A 15,571-nucleotide genomic window follows, 5' to 3' on the forward strand; every position below is an offset into this window, starting at 1 on the left:
ATAACATACGCTATTCGATTTACATATGGAAGCGGTACGTACTAAAAGTTCATTTCGATTTCGAATAAGTTGGAGTTTGGTAGTAAAATTTCTTATAATTCGATCGATTTAACGAAACGAGTAATTAAAAATTGCCATGTATACGAGCAGACGTTTCAAATTCTCCCAACTGTTTCGACAGACAGCTGGTTCGCGTTGACCAACGTTCCCGCGCGTGACAGCTGATCCGCCTGACGACCGAAATATCACTACGCCTGGCGACGTAATCCCAAACTACCGTCGAATTTAACCACCGTATAATGGATAAAATATTAAAACGTTATTGATTATAAGTAAATTAAACGTTTTACGTCGACAAAAACTAGTAATATTTTACATTTCGCCCGTTTATATAAACGCCAAACGTGGATTGATACCGAATGGCGTCGACCACGCGTTTCCCGCCAAACGCAGCCATTTGGTGAATCAAGGTGTTGTTGGGCGTTGTAAATAAGGCAAATTTAAAAGTGTTTTTTTGAGTAGAAAAACGGATAAAAATCAGCCGTACGATTCGTTTTTAAACGTCACTATCTTCGGATGATGGCAATATATCATCGGAACAGCGAAAAGAGAAGAATCGGGCACGAATTTCGTCGGCAAGAAGAAGAAGTCATCGGTAGCTTATGCAGGTAAGGCTGACAATGGCGAACCCTAACTAGGCTTAGCTCTACACGCAGACGGATGCTAACCGTTGAATAAAAACCGTATTTATATAAAAAATAAATGCATCGGCGCCATTTTTAACTTAAATTCCACTTATAATTATTAAATCGCGTTTAAAAATTAATTTCTATAAATATATATTTTTTAATATAATTAATATTCACACGAAGATTAATTAATTATATAGAATTAAATTAAGAATTTTTTAAATATCAAATTAATAATGAAAAAGTCGCATAGGAATCGTTATATTTTTCATGTTAGCGCTTCCACGTCTGGCTTTGTGAGTTATAACAATAATTATTCGAAAATGTAATTAATTTATAATCGTAATTAGCTGTTAAATACGAATACGAAAGGTTACTGTCGACGTGAAATCATTTTGTTGAGAGCAAATAGTGATTTTTGCTATGTCACATGGTGCTGAAAGGCCTCAACAGCTGTTGCGATCACGTGGTGCTGCCATATTTACGAATTTCCTTCCTCATTTTTCAGTTTTGACAAAAGGAAAAAAAAAGAAATATATTTAGGGATAATTGTAAGTTTATTCTCTTTTATAGTTAGTTTATATGATTATTATTGTTATTAATATTAACTATAATGTTTTCCATCTGGAAAACTAGTACAAATAGTAAACAGGACAGTCACTGGTAATTCAACTAGAAGGGTTTGTATTTATTTAGGACATTCACAGGAAATTTTCCATCTTTTTTTCTCTCTTCTTATTCAACTTTTATGAATATAATAATGTGAATGAGACGCATTAAGTAATACATACAGTCATGTGTAGACAAATCAGTTTGCCAGGTTTTTATTTAGTAAGGTTTTAAATGTATACAACTTCTCAACTCTTATAGAAAACTGTTCTGTATCTGGGAGATTTTATAGCGTTTAGATATTCGTGTTTTTTTTTTTTTTTACACAATTTTATTTTGCTGGCTATGTTGTTAATATATATTAAGTAAATTGTCATAGCAGTCAAATAGTCTACATATTCGAAAATCGTCATGTGTTCGGAGTATATGAGAATTTGCAATTCATCATCAGTAATTTCCCTGTGTAGATAATTGTAGAAATGTAGCAATTAATCAAAAACGACACATCACCGGATGATTCTTCACTTTTAAATGCCGCCGACTCGGCACGGGCCCCTTCCAAACAGCGGAAACATACTCGAGAATATTGGTTTTCCAAGTTCGAGGGATCAAAAAAGAAACCCCGGACTCTGTGCACTCGCAGATTATATTAGTAGTAGACATTTAATAAAATATAATCAAGTTTCCTAACGGATAAAGTAAAAGTGTAGCCAGACTGGAGGCAAAAACAACATTTGCAGTTTTTTATATTCGTACATTTTCTATCGTACACACCAAAATTTCAACTTAAAATTTTATAATTGACGTGGATAATTTTCAATAATTCTTCGATTATGAATTTTGTATTCATTCAAAATTAAGTGTTTAATATTTTTAAAAATCTGTTTATCAAAATATGCCCATTGGCTGCTTATATGTATATAATAGAAAGCGGCGACTAAGTAATTAATTAATTTCAAATTTCCATTTACCGAAGAAGCAGAAACTTATGATCTTGAATCAATATTTAGGAAGTGCTGTATTGAATATTGAAGAGCTATTGTATAATATAGGAAAACGCGACTCGGTTCGGGTTATCGGCTCATTTAATTCACCAGGTGACTTAAATATTTGGTATCCACCGTCGATAGAAAATGGTAGGAAGGGACAGAAGAAGGGTTGGCGACACTCCGTCAAAGGGCACGTTTGTGTGCTGCACGTCAGCCATTCGTCCACACCGGGCATCATGGCTGCGACGAGTTGGCAAAATGCCAGAGGCCCGACCGACACGTCTTCGGTCGGCGTCTGGCAGCTGTTAACGATCTCGTAACAGTCGGCAAAACCCCCGGCCGGATCAGCTGCCGCAACGGCGGATCCACGGCGCCACGCTCTCGACGACTCGGCCACAGTAGCGGTAGAACGGCCGGATAACGCCGGTTGGCTTCTCGGCCGGGTCGGGCCTGGCGCTCGCACGTCGTTCGACGCTTCCTCGCCCCGCTGACGTCAGAGAACCGCGTCCCCGCAGCGACGTAATGAAACGTCCCGCCGGGTCGGTAAACATCCTTTCGTTTCTTTAATTGATAATCGGCCGCGGTCGACGGTAGCGTAATAGCCGTCTCTCTCTTCTATCTCTGTCTTTCTCTCTCTCACTCTCTCTCTCTCTCATTCTCCGCGATCTGTCCCCACAGGTTGGCCAATCGGCCCATTTCGCCCAAGACCCAGATGGAACAGGAGAAGAGGATCCGAAGAGAAATCGCCAACAGCAACGAGCGGAGGAGGATGCAAAGCATCAACGCGGGATTTCAGTCGCTCAGGACCTTGCTGCCGCACCATGAAGGAGAGAAGCTGAGTAAGGTGAGCCTCAAAATTTTCTGGGGATTTCGGGCGAGCGGGCCCCCTTTTCGGATTTTCCCGGCCCGTCTAGACGCCCGCCAGACTGGAATAGCACGTGGCGCCTCTGTCTCCCTTCGGCCCTCCCTCCTCCGGCCCGGTAGCGACGCGTCTTTCGGCCGTCTCCATAGCGACCGTTTATCGATTTTGCGGAGGGCGTCGCGTCGCGGCCGCACGCGCGTCGGTACGCGACAATAGTCTTTTCCTCGTCGCGAGCCGGACCGAGAATGGCCTCTTTGGCTCGTTTTCCGGACCTAGGTGGCATTCGGCCAGGTTTCTTATAATAGTGACGAAATTATCTCGGGTTACGGCCGGTAGGCGTCTACGACGCCGCCGGGAGGAGGACGAGCACCTCCTTCCTTCGCGTCCTCAGCCGGGCGAAAATCGATGGCTGCCGAGGTTCTAATACGGAATTCCGAAAGGATAGTTCCCGCTTTATTAAAGGTCGAGGTCGAAAGATGGCGGCGGACGGGAGGCCGCGACTAACGAAAGGAATTTACCTTCCCATCCAGGTAGACGGGAACGAACGGCCGGCAGACGATATCGTCGAATACGGGGTAATGCCGGAGGCATTCCCCATTGTAACCTCCAAACCACGACTCATTTTCTTTCAAATACCAGAAATCTCCGCGTCGCGCCGCGCGATTTTCCGGGCGCGACGACCTTTCGTCCTTCGAACGCCCACGCCACCCGACCGCCCTTCCGTCAGCTGTTACCGGAACGCGTCATTCCGTCCCCCTGGCAGGCGGCGTGGCCGCTCTGGATTTCGCCGAATTTCTACTTAACTAATACTAGCGGGCGCTATTTATCGGGGCGATCTGTCAGGTTTAACGGATGGCGTGACGTAACTAGGCCGTCTGCCACTCGATCCCGGGCAGCTGTTCGACCGGCCGACCGGATGAGTCATCGCCACGTGTGCGATCGGCATTCCGAATGCCCACCGCCGCGTCGGACTAAAAAAGGCCACCTCCGTCTCCAGAGAAGGCTGCGGGCGGGCCTGGTCGGAAAGGGGTGGGCCCCGACTCTTCCATATGCCGGCCCGAAGAGATCTTCGTTTTCTAGGACCCACGGGGAGCCGTTGGGCCGTCGAATCGGGTGATCGATCGATGGGCCGGAAAACCGACACCGTTCGGTCGTCTCCCCACCCGTAATTAAATTTGGAAGCGGGCCGGACCCCGGACTTTTGTTTACGGACAATAGCCAACGTTTCCCCCTCGGGCGCCGTTATCGCCCGGGGTCTGGAACGATCGATGGGCGTCCGGCTCAATTCGAAAGGTTTTCGGAGGCCCGCTTCCGTCTCCGCCAATGGCGGCGTCTGCTTAAATTGGCCCGACCGAATGGGAGGCGGGCCTTTCCGGTTACGACCGAGGAAAATAAGTACTGTACAGCTGGAGCAAATGCCGGATGGAAGTAAGCTACGTCACTGGCGCAGTGAATTTGCCCTCTTTTGCCCGTTGTCGTCCATCCTATAGGCCCCCAGAAACTGGACGGACCCGGAGGGGATAAATTCTTTGCGTTATTAGACTCTGGTAGATAAAATGCCAACGAGATTTTCCGAGTGTAGTTCCTTCGTCCCGGTATATCGGTGTACCTTCCGCACCGGGCGCCTTTACCCGCGTCGCGCTCCATCGGTCGTCACGCGTCAAAGACGTCCGACGCGCTAATATCCAATTATAGCGTCTGGGTTGGAAGACGGCCTCCTCCTCGGACGCGTCGTTCCCCTTGGAACTCCGCCACAGAAGCGGCGATCTGGCGGCGTCGGCAGTCGGCCAAGCGGAGAAGAGGACGGCTGCCAGAAGACGGAGGGAGGACGCGGGTCCGTTCACCCTTCGCTCGTCCGAGAGAGCGCCGCCCGGAGTAGGCCGCGCGCGGACGAGGCGCGCGATTTTCTGGCCAGGCCCGCTCGGAGGCCTTTGGATTCGGTCTCCCTTCGGGGCGCGACGCTGCGCCGGTCGCGCGTCACGTTGGCATCGGACCGGGAATTTCTTGCCGTTTAAAAAGAGGCCGAGATCGAATGCCGTCTCGACTGTCTTCGGCAGACTGGAAGTTTTCCAGGTCGTCTTTATCGCGACGGAACGGGCGTCCGGTCGTCTGCCGCGTGGAAGCTTTTCGGGCGCTGGGGCCCTCCCTTTTTATTTTGGTAGCCTCTTCCAGCGGATGGGCGGTCTGCTGCCCGTTCGACGGTGGCCATTTTTTCCTTTGTCGTCCTTCCGCCGATCGTTTAAATGGCCCCAAACGGTCTCCGCCGCCTCCTCCGGCTACCGATCGATGACGGCGCTCCCGGGTAGGGCGTCTTTCGCAGTGACCGCCGCCCGGGGGAAGCCGGAACCCTTTTTAAATCGGTAGTGTCCCGGGATTGGGCGGATCCTTCTGGGAGGGGGTGCGTTCGACTCGTTTCCTCCTCCCGAATTCCGGGGACGGGGCGCGGGGTTCTCTTCTTTCGGCATTTGGCGCCGGTTCCGTTTCTCGGGGCCAGGAAGGGAGGAGGAAGAATCGCGTTACGCCGCCGGCCGTCCCGGGCGGCGATTGCGTCGCCGTCGTCGGCACGTGCCGTTCCCCGTGGCGCCGTGCGCACCTGTCGCCCTTTCGGCTTTTGGCATTCTCTCCGACTCTTAGGTACACGTTTCGCCTTCGACGTGGCCCGTATAAACTCCGAGTGGCTTTTTAGTGGATTTTCCGCCTTCCCCTCTTCTAATGGAGTCGTTCCGTATTAAAATTTATCACTTTCTCTCCGCCATTATTACTTCGTCGGGAGGGAGGGATACGATTTGTGATTGCGTGTCGTCGAAGGTCCCCTTCACGTTTGTCGTGTTTGCTTAATGTTTATATTATTTGTTTAGATTCCAATTCTTATTTTTTCTTTTCTTGATTCCTTGAATTAAATCTTTCACTATAAACGTTTGACACTAAGAATTGGGGAAGTGTATTCTGGATTTTAAAAAGTTTATAAAAATAATAAGTCGATCTTTTTTCTCTCATACATGAAGCTATTATAATTTTTAATTTTGTTGCAAATTCTGACAAAGTACAAAACTGAAAAGGAAATCAATATAGTGAAAAAAATCGCTAGTTAAATGTATTTATTAAGCATACCAAGTTTGCAGTGGAACTAAATCTTATCTTTACTATTTTGGATCTCTCTCCGGGGAGAGGTCTCGACAGTTTAGATTGTAGTGGACTAGGTGAACGATTTATTAATTACTTATGTAGTAAACGTGGAAAGTATACATGAATTTCAAGTATTAAAAATTAAAGAAGAGCAAATTTTTTGGCTTATGTGCATTCTTTCAATAAACTTGTCCGTATCTGTTAAAATACCTTTTTGTTTTTAGAAGTGTCTGTAGTCTCGGGTATTGAAACTTGCCCTGTCCAGTCAATTTCTTAAGGATGTCTGAGTTGTTTTGGCACAGCTTTATGTTGAATATATTTTTTCAATATTATAGAAGAAATTTTTAAATATCTTTTATTTCCTTTAAATTTACATATTTGTTGTTTTATCTTGCTTCGAGTATAATTATCTAAATATGAAAATATAATAATTTTTTGGTACAATCTGAAACCGTGTTGTTATTTAATATATAATGTTATATAATAAATTACTGGTTTTTTCTATTTTAATTTTTTCAGTTGTACTTTTTACAATTTGTGGAAGTGAGCAGTTTCATCAAAATTTTAAATATAGTTTACTCTTAGTGCATATTGTTTATATTGTGTGAAAAATAAATAGTAATCAACCAAAACAAATGACCAATTATAATAACAATTAAAACATATCAATTAACTTCTAAAATAATAAATATTGTTAAATAAAAAACAAAAAAAAATAGGAAATGCAATTAAATTATGTTAAAGTATTTATGTAGATTATATATACTACTAGTATATATTGAAAATCAATTAATTTATACATTCTCCTGTAACTTTGGGATCAGATCTAATTCCTCTTCTAATAGATATTGATTTAAAAATGAGTCCAATATCAGTTTTTATATTTAAGTAATATAGATTTAATAACAACTTATATAGTACAGTCTTAAGAAATTAAAAAAATAATTAAAAAAAATTTTTTTTTTTTGAGAAATGACAAATGCTGTAAAATTTAAATTTATGGATGATTTTTACATGTTTTTATGGATAGTATAGATATATTTTTTTAGTTTTTGAATTAGTAATGCATATTTGGTGAGGTTGATGATAAGGGTCAGGAAGTTTTTATAACCTGTTAGTGCTGTGATCTTAAGATTTAAAATTCTTAACATAACTTAAGAAACTTGTGGCTTGACCCTGATGTCATTACACTTTTACGCTCTATCTGTATTGCGTTGCTTTTTGCAATCTTAAACAGATGAAATACAATTTTTTATTTTTTTATATCACTTTCTCTAAGTTGATTACAATGATTAATTTCAATAAAATAAATAAATTGGTTAATTTTATTATGAAAATGAATCATTTGATGATGATATAAAATGTTATTTTCAGGCTGCTATTCTTCAGCATACAGCAGATTACATCTACCAGTTAGAACAGGAGAAAACTAGATTATTAGCTCAGAATTGCCAGTTGAAAAGAATTCTGAATACTCAGATGAACCTAGACAGTGATGGGAGCAGCTCAGATTCTCCTCTCCCAAAGAGACGGAAAGCCGAAACAGGTGAATAAGATTCTAAACTATTCTATAAAGTATTATTGAAGTATGCCGGTTAACTAACATGACAATGAATCTGTATGTTGCTACTAAACGAATATTCAACTTTTATGAATAAAATTTTAATTTCGTTATTGATGTTTGATGAAATACGATTTGCATGATAAGATTCTTTTAAGAATTCAATGGCTTAATATTAGCTCTTGCATAAATAAAATTAAGCATTACAAATGTTATAAAACCTAATTTAGGTATTGACTATTTTTCTTGCGAAATATTTGAAATTTTATTATTACCCAGTTGATTTTTGATTAAGTGGTCTCAGAATAAAATTGAAAATGTGGTATTAATTCTTAATTTTTATTTTAAGTTACATTTGGATTGTTTTTGGATTATTGATGATGAACTTCATAGTTAAAATGTTTGAGGATAATTTTTTTATTTGGTGTACATATTTCCTAGAAATTTCAAATTCTGCTTTGCAATTTAATATTTAATTTTTAAATATATCATGCAACAAATTTTGTAATATTCAATAACATATCTGCAATTCCTTCAAATGTAAATATCATCAAAGCAGGAATTTAGACTATTTGCTAATTCGGTTAAATTCTCTATGTATGACTTTTGTACAGTTTCGTAAAAATATTGACATTTATAGATTATTATTTAAAAATTTTATTACTGTTATTATTTTTTTTTTTTTCGATAAGTTGCACAGTTTTGCTTTACTTTCCATTATAATTTTTAATTAATATTTGCTCCAACTGTTGTAACTACTCCAAGAACCTTCATTCTTTCAGCTAATATTAAATTTATAAACAAATAACTATAAGACTTTGAACTAGGAAACAAACTGGATTATTTTTCATCATTCTAACATTTCTTTCAAAAACTGTTTGGATAATTGCAATTTTATATCTACTATTTACAAAAACGGAAGTTTTTAAAACCACTTGTGTGATATCATTATGAAATATGCTGCATTTAGAAGTAAATAAGAAAAAGTTAATTTTACTATGAATATTAAGTGATTTAAATATAAATTATATTTTATGTAAATGATAGTTTGTATTTGCTAGGGTTTTAGTATATTGTATGACAAAATTTTCATTTTTTGAGAAGTGATAAAAAACCTGTTCAAATGTAATGGTGATTCTTGAATAGTATTATTGTACTAATATTCTATTTGTTTATTTCATTGAAAAATAAATTTTCTGTTTAAATTTTATATATAGGGTATGTATGATAATTAAATCATATGTATTGCTTGAACTGCATTGACATTTAAATTCTGATTTATTAAATTTGCACAATTGATAATAATCACATATTTGTGTAGAATTTAATATTATGTTTTAGTATAATTAGTTTTTGTTTTATAATTGTCTAATTATATTTTACTTTAAATTGTTCCCTTTTTCAAGCATTTTAAACGTAACAATATATTTCACTCCATGAATATTATTAAACTAAAGTAGAATTTCTTTCTTTCTTTGAGTTTAAGAAACATATTTGCATATCAGTGTTTTCAAGTAAGCAGTGCTGATCTCCAGAAACATTTAAATTTGCATTTTTCTTTTTTTTAAAAAAAGATCATATGTACTGTACTGTACATACAATGGATTGTAGATATGAAATAATATGGGCATAGTCTTCATGAGGACTATGTATTTTTACTGTTACAGATAAGAAAGATATGATAATAGAATAAACAATTTTTTCTTGCTGAAATAATTTCTATCAAATTTGAAAGTTGTGAAATTTGGAATCAAAATTTTTCATCATGTTATAAATGATTTCATATTGTTTTGACCTGCATTGTGTAGGGTCTACAGTGCGTAATGTTATGTTAGAAGTTAGAAAATGTTTTAAATAATTTTTTTACATTTTTTAAATATTAATTATTTGTATCTAAACATATTTGGGATATGACAATGATCATAAAGAAAATATGGTTTAGTCCAATCAATAGCAACTTGCAGCCCTGACAGTCAGCATAATTTTATTTTCCTGTTTTTTGTTTCCTTAAGCTTATGATACGCTTTAAACGCGGGATATACTAAAGGTGATACTGTGCGGGATATACTAATGATGATTAATGATTCAAACTAAACTTGACCAGTAAAAAAATGATGATAAACTATACATTACTAGTTAGCATACATTATTTTAGTAGCTAGTTTATTGGGGGTTATCAAATATGTTGGCACTCAGCAGGCTTAAAACCAATCAACTCCATAGGAAAAAAATGTATATAGCGTGCTGGAAGTCTGCAAAGTTTGCTTGTGGCCCATATACTGGAAAGGTTGCTCATCACTGGTTTTGTTTATAAGAAACAAATATAATAACTGTGTTGTAAACAATCTGTTTTAGCTAACTTTTTGTATTGTTTTTATATGCAAAAAGTTAATAGAATTTCAGTAATTAAGTGCTTCATTACAAATTATAGAGCTAACAATGTTTCAGTCAAGAGTTTTGTTTCTAGATCATGTATTGAATGTATACAATTTAACCATGAAATTTAAAGATAACTGGAGGTAAATAGTTCATAAAAAACTTACACCTTTATAAATCCGTAACGAATGTAATAAAAATTAAGAACATTTTTGACCAGATTTACTGATCTTCCTCATGCTCTGTAACTGAGGAAGATCGGTGAATCTGGTCGAAATATTCTTAATTTTTATTAAATTTGTTGCTGGATTTATGAAGGTGTAAGTTTTTATGTATCTAAATATATAAAATTACTTGTCTTGACTGACTGGTTGATTCATCATCACCCAGAGCAAACTCCTGAACCTAAGGAGATGAAATTTGGTACACAGTTAGGGTACATCACGAAAACACACACTAAGAAGGGATTTTTGGAAATTCCCCAGCAGGGGGAGGAGTGAGAGGATTAAAGCTTAACCTGAAGAACGGCTTCTATTTCAGATGCGATTTTTTGTTTTTAACTGCATTTAGTCTTCATTGATTACTTAAGTGTATTAAATTGATAACATTTCAGGCGTTGTTATAAAAATTTTTATATACGGTAGAGCATCGATTATCCGACCCTCGATTAACTGACCGCGTTCTAGTCGGCAAATTCAAATGTCCGCTAGTGATGTGGCGCTACAATATTTGGCTACGTCTTGGCTACTTTAATATTATTTTTGTTAAATTTTTGCATGTTTTAGCTGGCAACACTGGCTCGACTATGAAAGGGAGGCTAGTATTTAAACCAGGCCTATACTAATATATACCAGGCACTATACTAATAATGTATTTTTTCATACTTTTCAGTTATCTGACCAACCCCAGTCCCCAATTAAGTCGGATAATTGATGCTCTACTGTATTTCGATTTTTTAACCAAATGTTCGAACTGTTTTAAATTCAAATTTGTTATTGCATATTGGTTCGATTGTAAACATTCCAGAAAATTGATCAAATTGGAAGCAGTTTGTTTGATTTTTGGCAATTCTCATCATTCTCAGTGGTAGGTATTATATAACAATTACTATGGTTGTTGAAATACTGAATATAAATGGTGTTAGCTTGCAAAATCCGTACGGGCGAAGTTGTGGGTAACAGCTAGTACAATATATGAGTAAAATGTATAAAGGTTAATTTTTTGTATCATAAAATTACTCTATATCTAGAATCATTAAGAAGATAATGGATTGAATAAAGAGTAATATTAACATCAAAAATTATGTTAAATTATGGATTTTTATGTAGATAAACTAATAATTTGGAATATATTTAATTAAAATAAAATTACAATGAATATAATGATTATCAGTAACAATACCATAATAATAGTTACATTAGCAATGAACAATTTAATCTAATTTATGTCTGTTTATAGAAGCATCAGAAAGTCTGCCCACTCCAACTACCAGTCCATCAAGTGCAGAACCAAGCATAGATGATTTAGGTAGAGAAATGATCGAATTAAGAGTGCAATTAGATCGAGAAAGACGTTTAAGAATGATGATGGAGGAACAAACTCGAAATCTAGAAGCTCAGCTTTATCCTGAACGTATTCGTGAAATAACACATCAGGTTCAGTTGCAATATCAACATCGATCAAGTGATGTAAGTTATCAGCAGATTCCACAATTTATTGATGAAAAATTGAAATAATTTAAATGTGATAAGTTTTAGATAATTTTTTTTAAAGATGTAAACAATGTAAAAAATTTTGCAGTACATAAAAAATAATGATGTATTTATTGGAAAAAATATATCTTAAATTATAAAACTTTGATTTCAAATTAAAATATTAATATGAAAAAAAAAATTATATCGAAAAAAACTTTTAATACGGTTTTAATAGTGTCTACATTACATTTAATTTGATTATTGTTTTAATGTTAATGTAAATCTTTCTGTAATATATTTTATTTTTAGCTATTGCAGTAAATAGTTTATATTTTTATATATATTATCTATAATTTAAATTTTTGCAATTCTTAGGGTGAATCTCCATCACAAGTCACCATTGAGCAAATACCAACCAGTCCACAGTCTCAGCTTCCACTTAGTGACACAGAACCAAAACGAGAAATAGCAACACCACCAACCCCACAGAACAGTTCCGAAGAAACTTTGGCTTCCGAGGCACCTCAAGATTTATCAGGAAGAAGTCATACTAGTTCCTCAGAAATGATTGAAGTGATAACATCGACAAGTACAACATCTGTGGAATCTCCTCCACCTGCAAACAACATAGAACAGACAACTTCTCATATCTATCCTGCCAGCACTTCTCGTCAGAATCTGGAGACCATAGTCGAAGCCATACGTCACCTAGAAGGAGATCATCTCTTTCAGGATGACTCTGAACCATTAAAACTTCAAACTGTATCATTACTGAATCTACCTTTAGACAGTTGTGAAAGTAACGGTCATACAGACCACGTAATTCATTTGCATGCCAGCAGTACAGCCAGTGAGCAACACCAAAGGTCTATCAGTGCAGGGAATTCAGAGTATGCAATCAGACAACAGGTCATCCAATTCCCTCTTCTAAACCAATCACGGCCTGGTGTGATTGTCGCTACACATTCTTAATCATAATCCCACTTCCCATTTCTGCACATTTTCATCTTCGTTTCAGTGGGTTTTCATTCCACCAGGTTCCTGAGGTTATTTCTCTCTTCCTGGAAATCATTTGACATTTTAACCCACTGGTGTAATATAACCATTACTGTCATTTCTGTTTTGATAAAATGTTTCAGTTCCTGGGTGCTTTACACATGGTCTTCTAATCCTACCGATGCAGTCCCTGTCCGATTCCTCAGATTCAGAGAGGAAGAAAGAAAGAAAAAGATCATTTTTAATAATATGATTTTTGAACAAGTTTCATCTGTATTTTGTACAAAAAATTTTAGAAAATGATTAAAAAGAAAAATGTGATTTGGAATTTCCCCAGTCTCTCACTGGCTACAGGCAGAAGCAAAGTGGCTTGTCACTGTTGCCTGATACTAGTTCACATTTTATATATATATATATTGCCTGTCAAGTTTAATAACAAGTTAAAAACAAAAGATATATATATATATACATTGAATTTTTTCATTGTGTTAAGTGTCATTTTTAAACTAAATTTTATGTAAGACAAACAGGGAAGCATCCTCCTCATTTTTTGCACTGTAAATATCATGTTCGTATAAGGTTAGGTTGAGACATTATTTAGAAGAACAGAAGAGGATTGTACCACAAATGCACTCATAATGTAGGCTGTGTTCAAGTTGAAAAATAGTCTAGAGGAGTTTAAAGACGTCTGTTATTTATTTTCTTTTTGAAATAGTTAAAACATAACAGTTGTGAATTAGTAAATAATCTTGTCAATTGTTACAAAGAGTGTCTGTAGCCAAAGATAGGCAACAGAGATTTGCATTAATTATATTCATTATATCATGTGTTTGTACAAACTGATATGTAAAAATTAACTGGAAGAATGTATCCAAGAACAGCAGTTAAGCTGTTTTTTCATATGTTGTAAAGTGAAAGCACAATAGTACTTTGTTTTTCCATTAAAAAAAATGCCATTGATTTGTATAGGATTGCATTAATACATAATTGTAAAGATGTTTTGTGATTAATTTTAAAAAGATTTTTTAAATTGTGGAATGATTTTAAAGAATGGACTGATTTCACCAGTTTTATATGTTGTATTTTGATTGCTAATGTTCACTTATGATTCTTTAAAAAAAAAAATTTTGTTTTTGTGACCAAGTAAGGGACCAAAAGTTAATAGTGAGATCCCTAGTTCTTTTGATGTTTAGTATAGTACAAGATAGAAACAAATCAAATTTACATTTTGTTTGTAGATGGCACATTTGGATATTAAATGTGTGATAAAATGGAAAAAAAACTTGAAATTAATTTCTAAGATTCTGTTTTGGAAAGCGGTTAAAGGGAATCAAAATAAGTGTCATGAGAATTTTTGATTATTGTGTGAAAGAGCAGTCTGTCTGTTGTGAATTGTCAAGTGGTGAAATTATTTTAAAGTATATCCCCAGGGCATTTTTTGCTTTTAAACGTAAATAGGGTGAAATGGGTCCATTCATTTAAGTACATACATGCCAGCATCAGTGCATTGTGGCTGACATTGATAACTTTGACAGTCATTTGTAAACATTGTTAATTCATTGTAAGTTCCTCTCAACTAGGATGGTGTGCCAAAGAAGTTTTATGTTAAAAATTGCAGCTTATACAGAATGGAAGATATACATATATATATATATATAAAGAAAAAATTATATATTGGAGTTGGCATCTATTCAGTTTACTCTGAAGTTGGCATGTAAATGCGCAGATGAAAAAATCCTAGCTGTGTGTACTTTTTGTGTGTGCACGTTTACGTAGATAGAAGGCGTTATTTTGTTTTTAATGTCTTTTTATGAAAATGTGTGTTTTTTCTACATCTCTCTCAATGGTAATATGTGTCAACGTGTACAGAGACTAGTATTCAAAATCAGGTACAGTAAAATAATTAACAATAGTAAAATGTTTGGTTGTCAAATTCATTCAGAAATAAGTATTGTTATCAGTCTGTATAAACTAGTATTATTTACAAAGTTTTTTAACTGTTTTGCATTGCCCGTTTTTTCACTTATCAAAAAACTGGTCTGGTAATTAACCATTGTATTTATGGGGGGTTAAATTTGCAGGTGCTTCATTCAAAATGATATTTGGGCTGCAAATTTTGCAGGGTTGATATCACCAGTTATACAAAATGGGATTTATATAAATATGCATCCTTTAATACTGTGAAGTTAATTAGAATAGTTCAACAATGGAAATACTGGTACTACATATAATAAAATAAGAAAAAAGCTTGTACAGTTAGTGGTAATTGTTTATCTGGCAGTGTTTTATCTCTTTTTCTTTTGTTTTTCCTTGATTCCCGCTGTCTGTGTATTCAAACTTTTCCTATATTGATAAATTTTCTCCGGTTTAGAACTGATGTAACAGATCAAATGTTATCTGTGTAAAATCATTGTCTGTTGTCTTTCACTGCCTTGAAATAAAAAGTGGTGCAACCTATACTGGCTTTTCATTTATTATTTGTTAAAAGTCATTTATTTCAATATGCTCAGAAGATTAAACAGATTCTGTATAATACTCTACTTTAATAATACATATATTTTTATTATAATGTTAGTATCAATTGGAATTTTTCTTTATATTATTAAAGACATGTTGGCTAACTACTAGGATAGTTTACTTAAATTATGCTGCACCAGATTTATATACAT

The 15,571-nt window shown here is 36.3% G+C and overlaps 1 protein-coding gene across 3 annotated transcripts; it reads left to right on the forward strand.

The window, feature by feature from the left end:
- The first annotated feature begins 436 nt into the window (after positions 1-436).
- On the forward strand, positions 437-15,359 carry crp (cropped). Of its 3 annotated transcripts, none has more exons than XM_067263613.1 (5): positions 437-668; positions 2,966-3,131; positions 7,650-7,821; positions 11,671-11,900; positions 12,282-15,359. In XM_067263613.1, exons 1-5 carry the CDS (start codon positions 577-579, stop codon positions 12,876-12,878), a joined length of 1,257 nt encoding a protein of 418 aa, XP_067119714.1. In that variant the 5' UTR covers positions 437-576; the 3' UTR covers positions 12,879-15,359. The 3 variants fall into 3 exon arrangements, with proteins under 3 accessions (XP_067119714.1, XP_067119715.1, XP_067119716.1); XM_067263614.1 differs by lacking the exon at positions 437-668 and adding an exon at positions 2,252-2,826; XM_067263615.1 differs by lacking the exon at positions 437-668 and adding an exon at positions 2,859-2,877.
- The last annotated feature ends 212 nt before the right edge of the window (positions 15,360-15,571 follow it).

This window comes from Centruroides vittatus, unplaced genomic scaffold (genome assembly GCF_030686945.1).
Source record: "Centruroides vittatus isolate TY-2023 unplaced genomic scaffold, ASM3068694v2 contig_1788, whole genome shotgun sequence".
Classification (NCBI taxonomy): domain Eukaryota; kingdom Metazoa; phylum Arthropoda; class Arachnida; order Scorpiones; family Buthidae; genus Centruroides; species Centruroides vittatus.

What these genes read in the sequence shown, in the direction of transcription:
- crp (XM_067263613.1), top strand. Translation starts at nt 577, where the DNA reads ATGATGGCAATATATCATCGGAACAGCGAAAAGAGAAGAATCGGGCAC. An exon ending in AAGGAGAGAAGCTGAGTAAG is followed by an intron (nt 3,132 to 7,649) that starts GTGAGCCTCAAA and finishes TGTTATTTTCAG; the next exon opens with GCTGCTATTCTTCAGCATAC. An exon ending in ATCAACATCGATCAAGTGAT is followed by an intron (nt 11,901 to 12,281) that starts GTAAGTTATCAG and finishes TGCAATTCTTAG; the next exon opens with GGTGAATCTCCATCACAAGT.